Source organism: Triticum dicoccoides, chromosome 3B, assembly GCF_002162155.2.
Source record: "Triticum dicoccoides isolate Atlit2015 ecotype Zavitan chromosome 3B, WEW_v2.0, whole genome shotgun sequence".
Taxonomy (NCBI): domain Eukaryota; kingdom Viridiplantae; phylum Streptophyta; class Magnoliopsida; order Poales; family Poaceae; genus Triticum; species Triticum dicoccoides.
In genome coordinates, this window is record NC_041385.1 from 632,456,733 (window position 1) to 632,463,578 (window position 6,846).

Below are 6,846 nucleotides of genomic sequence, written 5' to 3' on the forward strand. Positions count from 1 at the left end.
GTTTTCTTTTGTATGGATCGATTTTCCTTTCAACGTGTATGTAGGTACGAACGAATCCTTGGAAGGAGAAGGTGAAAAGGAGGTTGGTACGTACGAACACACGTTGCTGATGGCGACCAGTCCCGCACGCATACTGATCCACTAGAACACCATCTTAATTCGCACATGCGGTGAAAAGAAGTAGCAAGGGTATCTCCAAGGGCAACCTGCAAAAAAACTTTCGCATCCGTTTGCGGACAAAGGGTACAAGTATATGAACATGGATACAGAAGACAGTCATCCAACGCTAGCTGCACATATTTTTACAATAACTCAAATCAGTCGGACAAAATTCATGCAAACAAGTGGATTTCATATAAACACGGACTAATTTTATATAGACATGGCGAATTTCATTATAAATACATGGAATCGGTTTTAGGCGACTAATCTAAATGATCGCCGGCGTCTGGTTCCTGTCTCTGGCCAAGAACCAAGAGAACGGAAGCTTCGCCTTTTTCAGCTCCGCCTCCGTGACCTCCGCCTCCTGGAGCCCAGGGAAGTGAAGTTGTCCGCCTCGACCTCGCCGCCAAGTGACTAATTGGCCGTCAATGCTGAGCCCACCAAGCTTGGTGTCGACGAGAGGGGAGAGCGGTGGCCTTCTTTGGACCCGAGCGGCGACCTATCGTGCACTACTATTTCTCGCTACCGGTAGCGCCCGCGGACGTGTCGGCTTCTTCGTGGTCGTGGCGCAGGGGCATGGCCTCCTCGTTGTCGGAGTCGTCGAACAAGCCTCACCCGCGTCGTCCTCCCGCTCCTTGCCGACGGCCTCCACCTCCGCCACCCACTGTCGATACTGCCAGGAGGCGAGGCGGAGCGGTAGGACTCGAGCAGTGCCTCCTGCTCCGCCAGGTCCGCGTCCAGCGCGACCGCCCTGCCGGCGGCGACCTGCTTCTCCGCCTGCAGATGCTTCTAGAGGTTGTGGATGTAGTTGGTGTCGGCATGCGCCTCCCGGAACTGCTCCTCTCGCACCATTTCCATATAATGGGCACGAGCCTCGCCGACGGTCAGGGTGCAATGCACCGGTGAGGGTGCCGCGGAGGAAGAAGACGGACGGGCGGGTGGTCGTCGTGTCGTTTGAACGCGTGGCAGTCGCTTGCACCCGGAAGCGGCGCCGGCGGCGCTCTCTCGACCGGCGCGCCACTTCAATGCCGGCGCCAGTGAGCGGTCGCGTCCGCTCTGAGCGGGCATGAATGCGGGCGCTGACGCTCTGGAGCGACGCTGACCGAAAATGCGCCGGAGGGGTGAGGGGTTTTTGATGGGACAGGGTGGTCAGAAACAGGCTTGTGATCGGTCCAGACTCCCGCAAACCTTTCCCACTTTTGTCTCCAATTTGCGGGAGAAATCGCGTCTGGACCGCTCTGCGGACCGGTATAGGGCCATGTTGGATGGCTTCCACGGTCCGAACAGTCCGGTCTAGACAGTTACGGGAGGTTTACGGGTCGGCGTTGAGAATGTCCTAAGTGAAATACGGGGACAAATGGAGTGTTAAGGTAGCATGGCACGCGTGCATGGGCGTGGGTGAGTGTGAGATGTGACTACGTGACCTAGCTAGTGGTAAGGTGGAGATTGGTCACACATACTTATGCATGCGCCGGTTTTGCTAAGCTAAGATGCTACTGAGTGCTTATTACCGAGTCAAATCAAATGAGGGAGTGTGTCTCTGCCTGCCACACGACAGGTAGCTGCAATTGAACATATAAAAGATGAACTAGTGCGCCCAACTAGCAGCACCAGCCACGTCTCCTTTTATTCATCTATGAGCAGTGGGCGTGTTGCTGCAGCGACGAGCGAAAGGATAAGGCCCCGAGCGCCGCGTCCAGCTTCCTCTCCTCTCCCTTTCACCCTGGTTCGCTTCCTCCCCCCGAGCCCGCAGATCCCTAGCACGGTGAAAACCCTAGCCTATCGGCAGCCTCCTCTCATCCCCAATCCCATGCCTCCTCTTCTCCCAATCCCCACCTCCTCCCCTCCTCCCCAATCTGCCGCCTCCTCTTCTCCTCCCCAATCTGTGAGCCCTCACCACCAAGAAGCCACGGGCTCCTCTTCTCCTCCCCAATCGTGAGCCCTCACCACCAAGAAGCCACGGAGGCCTGCGCCGCCACTGAAGAAAAAAGGAAGAGGAGGTGGCACGGGGGAGACCAGAAAAGAGGAAGAGGAGGTGGCGCGGGGGAGACCAGCGGCAGCGACGGGCTCGACAAGGAGGCGAGCTAGAGCGCGGGCTGTCGTGAGCGCTGCGTTGCCTGGGAGACACCATGAAGCAGGTGCTTTTATCCTCCCCAATCCGTGAGCCCTCACCACCAAGAAAATCAGTTCGTTTGCTGCCAGTTAGATCAATCTATTCATCGTTTTTCCTGTTCCTCATAGGCTTGAGTTTGTCCGCTTGGTGGAGCGGGAAGGGAGCAAGCAGGCAGATATGGGAGAAGGAGAATGACCCTGACGAGATGGCCACCATAGGGTCGTAACCTTCTTTAGCACACACATAGGCACCGTCCCCGCGGTCACAGCAGGAGGACAACATTGGGGAACGAGAAAGTCAGGTACTACTCATGTGACGGTGCAAGAGCCCATCCTGGTCGAGCACCATCCCAGGTTCGTGTTTCTCCCTATAGTTCTCTGAATTTTCCTGCACAGTTTTTTAGGTTTGCATATTCTTTTTGTTTATATGTATTTACAATGTTTGATTATGACCCCAATGAGGATAAAGAGATTTTAATTGTGTGTGTGTGTGTGCGCGCGCGCAGCTTGTCTGGTGGGATGGGGATTTAGAGGATAAATTTTATGGCAGTAAGGATGTCAAGTTTAAGACGTCAGATTTGAGGGGAAAGGAATTTACTCTCTTCTAATCAAGTGAAGAGAGGTTGCTGGTTTAAAGGGAATCCTTACTTTAACATGATTTCTTCCAATTCAACAAAGTCAGGTGCTACTCATGTCCTTTCATGGTATGGCTTATGTGACTACAAAGTATATTACTCTCTGTTATTTCTTTGATCCCCCAATACTGTTAGCTTTCTAAATAAGTCAGGTGCCACTCATGTCCTTTCATGGTATGGCTTATGTGACTACAAAGTATATGCAGGTGTGGAGCTACTCGAGGCAGCAGGACATTATGGCACACGGAGATGGGGATGGCCATGCCCGCGCTGATGCCGTCGGCCGACGTTGATGAGAGCATCACGGTCGACAACGGCTCCAACGACCTCTCCAGGAGCTTCTCCATCAGCTCCTCGGACGACACCAACTCCATTATCATGTTCTCCACACCCGGAAGCAAGAAGGCCAAGGTGCTCATCGACACCGATGGCGGCATGGTCACCAGCCTCAGCAAAATCTAATCCCAAGTAGGATAAGCTTCACATGTATACACTTCACATCCATCCGCACTCTGCTGCCCGTCAATTGTTTAATGCTACACTTCTACTAACACCTTGGATCAAATTCAGTTTGGCATGTTGACCACGTATTTGGACATGCCCGGCATGGACGACTATCTGCAGCTGCAGCAGGACTTCATCGCCTGCACAGTCCACACCAAGCATGGCTGCGCCACTCACCCACGAAGCATCGCTGAGAGGGTTAGTTAGTTTCCTGCAATATTTTTGGTGTTTGTCTTGGTGCCACATGTTTGTACTGAATATTTTTCTTGCTTATGTTGTTTAGGAAAGAAGAGCAAGCAATAGCAAGAGGCTAAGGAGGCTGCAAGACTTTGTGCCCAATATGGACAAGGTAACTAAATCAGTTGAATTGATGCACACTGTGTCACCATAGAGATGAATTTTCACCATGAATTACAGAAGCTCATACTCTCTAAAGTACTAAAACTGACGGCTACATTCCTGCATATTTAGATATATAAAACTAACTACTAAAGTACTAAAACTGACGGTTCTAATCCAAACTGGAAGTATTGCCTACAGAAATTCAGAACCTTGGTAGGTGTTGATGATTCAGACCTTAGTTACTTCGGACTTCAGAATTGCATTTGTGCAGCTATTCTCTAGGAGAAGACGTGCAATACAAACATATTAATAAGTTTCTTCTTGAATACGCAGCAAACAACTATGTCAGACAAAGATCTGGAGTACCTGCTCATATCTGGTGAGCGGGTAGCCTCTCGCCCCAAACGCCCAAGCTCCTGGTGGTATCCTACTCCACTCGGTTTCTTCTTCTTCCATGCCTACACAGCTCTAGCTTTTTTTTAGTTTAGCCCGTCTAAATTTCTGTCATATAAAATCTTATGAAACAATGTGCTACTATTCTTATTACTGAACTATGTCAATCTGTTTTTTTTAAGTTGGGGAGTGATGAATCGAACAAGGAGGAAGGCCGACGTGTTTGTTCTTCAACCATTTCCCTCTGAAACCTAGGTTAGGATTGTCCCCTGTTAAGTATGTGGTTGTACGTTGTACCTGCTACTAAATTAGCCATGCGCACATGTTCAATTTTTGACTTTTTCTTGCCTCTAAAACCCAAGTTAGGATTGTCCCTTGTTAAATGTGTGCTTGTACCTACTGCTAAATTAATCATGCACTTCCATTTTGGTTGCAGAAAATTGGGGGGGATCATGGCTGGAGCATATGTGAACTTGGCCTCCGGTCATTTGAGTCAGGTTTCTGGTTTTGCTTGGGAGAGTAGCATGTGTTTCCCATTTGTTTATTTAAATAATTTGTATCTAATTCATGTGAACCAGATCGTGCTTGGGAGAGTAGCATGTGTCTGATGAGAACGGTGATGTGGCGGACGAGCTCGCCTGCTCCTGTTATGAGGACGAATGAAACGAGGTCTCGTGGCAGCTAGCAATTATGACGGGTGGAAATACAGGTTTGCATTGACGCAGAAAAGACAGACATACCGTAGCAGGACTGCATGATGTACTGGCGGTACAGGTCGTACCGAACGAGGTGTGCAGTCCACGAATCACGGCGTCAGTCCGACAAGTGGTGGGCCCATTTAATACGACATCTCACGGGTTGGCTGGTTCTGTTTCGTTTCTGTATCCCCTTGTTTTGATGCTTATCGAACAATGGCGGCCTTGGCGACGGATGGCGGGACTGGATCCAGTCGACAGGTATGGTTTGCGAGCATCCCTACTAGATTCGAATATTGAGCATCTGCCGTTTCCTTAGAAGGGTCGCCCCAATCCCGGTGAACAGGTTCGCTGTCCCAACCATGTACGGCAGTGTGTTCTGAGTGGCAAGTTGGCAACCCAGCCGACACTAGATCTGGTTGAAGCGGACGGCAAGTGCAGAGTGGGAGGAGCCGTGGATGTGTTCGCGCCTCTCCAACTGAACCTGAACACGCTGTGCGATACGAGCAGCTTATCGCCCCCGGACTCTGAACAGTCCACGAGCAAGGACGACCCGCAAGCTCCTGGTTGGACACGGAGGTGATTTCATTGTCCTGCACTTTCGTTAAATTCATTAAGTAAATATGAAATATTTTCTTGAGTTTGAAGTATTGCAGTCAGGAATTCATGCTCTCTGATAAGACACCCATATTTTGTGATTGTGCTTAACTGCAGACAAAAGCTATGTGATGCAGGGTGCTTGTTGGACAGGCTCCTGCGCCTTGTTCGGGTAGAGTTTGTGGCCTTGAGAAGACAATCAGGGGGTTAGCTGAGAAGAAGACTAACACTTGTTAGAATAAATCCGAGGCATACCGTCGATCATCCGAGGACCAAGCAATCACATGAGCACGACACCGAGATTTGTTAACGAGGTTCACCGATATGGCTACATCCCCGGGGCTTGACTACGGCGCTCCTCCCCGTGACACCGTCACAATACCGCACCCGGTCGCCCTGGACACCGGCACATGCCGCCAGCTTCCCCTGCGTTCCGGTGCTATTATGTTGGCATAGGTTACATCGTGTGTCTACCCCCGCTATATAAGAGAGGCCTAGGATACAAGTGTCCTACTAGGACACGACTCCATATCCTATGTAAACACGATACAACTACAAGTCCAACTGTAACCTACCTTGTACACTATATTCGACACAACTCTAACAAACTCCACCTTGGCGAATATACTCCACCACCCTAGATTTGTGAATGCGTCAAACTTCCATGTACATTGGACTTGAGTTTATCCCATGAGCACCGCTGCTACTCCAAAGACTCCATGTGACTCCACCTGCAACTTGTAGTCCCTTCTTTTCTTGACCAGAGCCAACATTCGAGCAAAATTAAGTTCCTTGTTACTCTAGTTTGGGCTCCCAACTTCCAGAGTATCCGTCCAACGCAATCACACACTGATCACTGACCTGCGTGAAAAATGAACAACTCACATATTGGGTGTCACATATAAGAGTTACCTGAACTCAACATCACCGCTCCTTCCTTGACCGCCTGTCTGAAACTTGAAGGAATTTCACCATTGCTTGTAGTCATCTCGAGTCAAATTCGCACTTGTCTCACCACATGTATGACCACCAGAGCCCTGGCCCGTCTCCATGCCCCGTGCGTACCGCACGCCTCGCCGCTATTACTGCGTCGAGCCTCCGCTGTCCCGATCGAGTCTCAAGGGTCACGAACCCACACACTCAACCCCCACTGCAGAGTACCATCGATCATCACCGACCGATGACGAGTTTCACGCTTCCATCAGACCACTGGGCTCCGGTCCGAACTGCATGTCACTCGCTTTTTCCCGTCCCCGCTGAATAGGCTTCGACTCTCTGTGCACTTACGCCGTAGCCCCTCAATCAGCACCGAGTGAAGTCCTCCAGACTCCAGCTCCATCTTCAACATGACTCTGTCCGTGTCGCACTCTTTTCTTTTTTTTGTCCAAAACAAATCTCAGTCTGTA

At 50.6% G+C, this 6,846-nt stretch overlaps 2 protein-coding genes across 3 annotated transcripts; both read left to right on the forward strand.

The window, feature by feature from the left end:
* Positions 1-3,393: 3,393 nt before the first annotated feature.
* On the forward strand, positions 3,394-4,382 carry LOC119281701 (transcription factor bHLH128-like). The gene is made up of 3 exons (XM_037562161.1): positions 3,394-3,611; positions 3,697-3,762; positions 4,089-4,382. The coding sequence occupies exons 1-3, from the start codon at positions 3,486-3,488 to the stop codon at positions 4,236-4,238; spliced, it is 342 nt and encodes a 113-aa protein (XP_037418058.1). The 5' UTR covers positions 3,394-3,485; the 3' UTR covers positions 4,239-4,382.
* A 374-nt stretch (positions 4,383-4,756) lies between these two features.
* Positions 4,757-5,755, forward strand: LOC119281702. 2 transcript variants are annotated; one of them, XM_037562163.1, is made up of 3 exons: positions 4,757-5,104; positions 5,190-5,422; positions 5,558-5,755. In XM_037562163.1, exons 1-3 carry the CDS (start codon positions 5,060-5,062, stop codon positions 5,649-5,651), a joined length of 372 nt encoding a protein of 123 aa, XP_037418060.1. In that variant the 5' UTR covers positions 4,757-5,059; the 3' UTR covers positions 5,652-5,755. The 2 variants fall into 2 exon arrangements, with proteins under 2 accessions (XP_037418060.1, XP_037418059.1); XM_037562162.1 differs by having other exon boundaries at positions 5,578-5,755.
* The last annotated feature ends 1,091 nt before the right edge of the window (positions 5,756-6,846 follow it).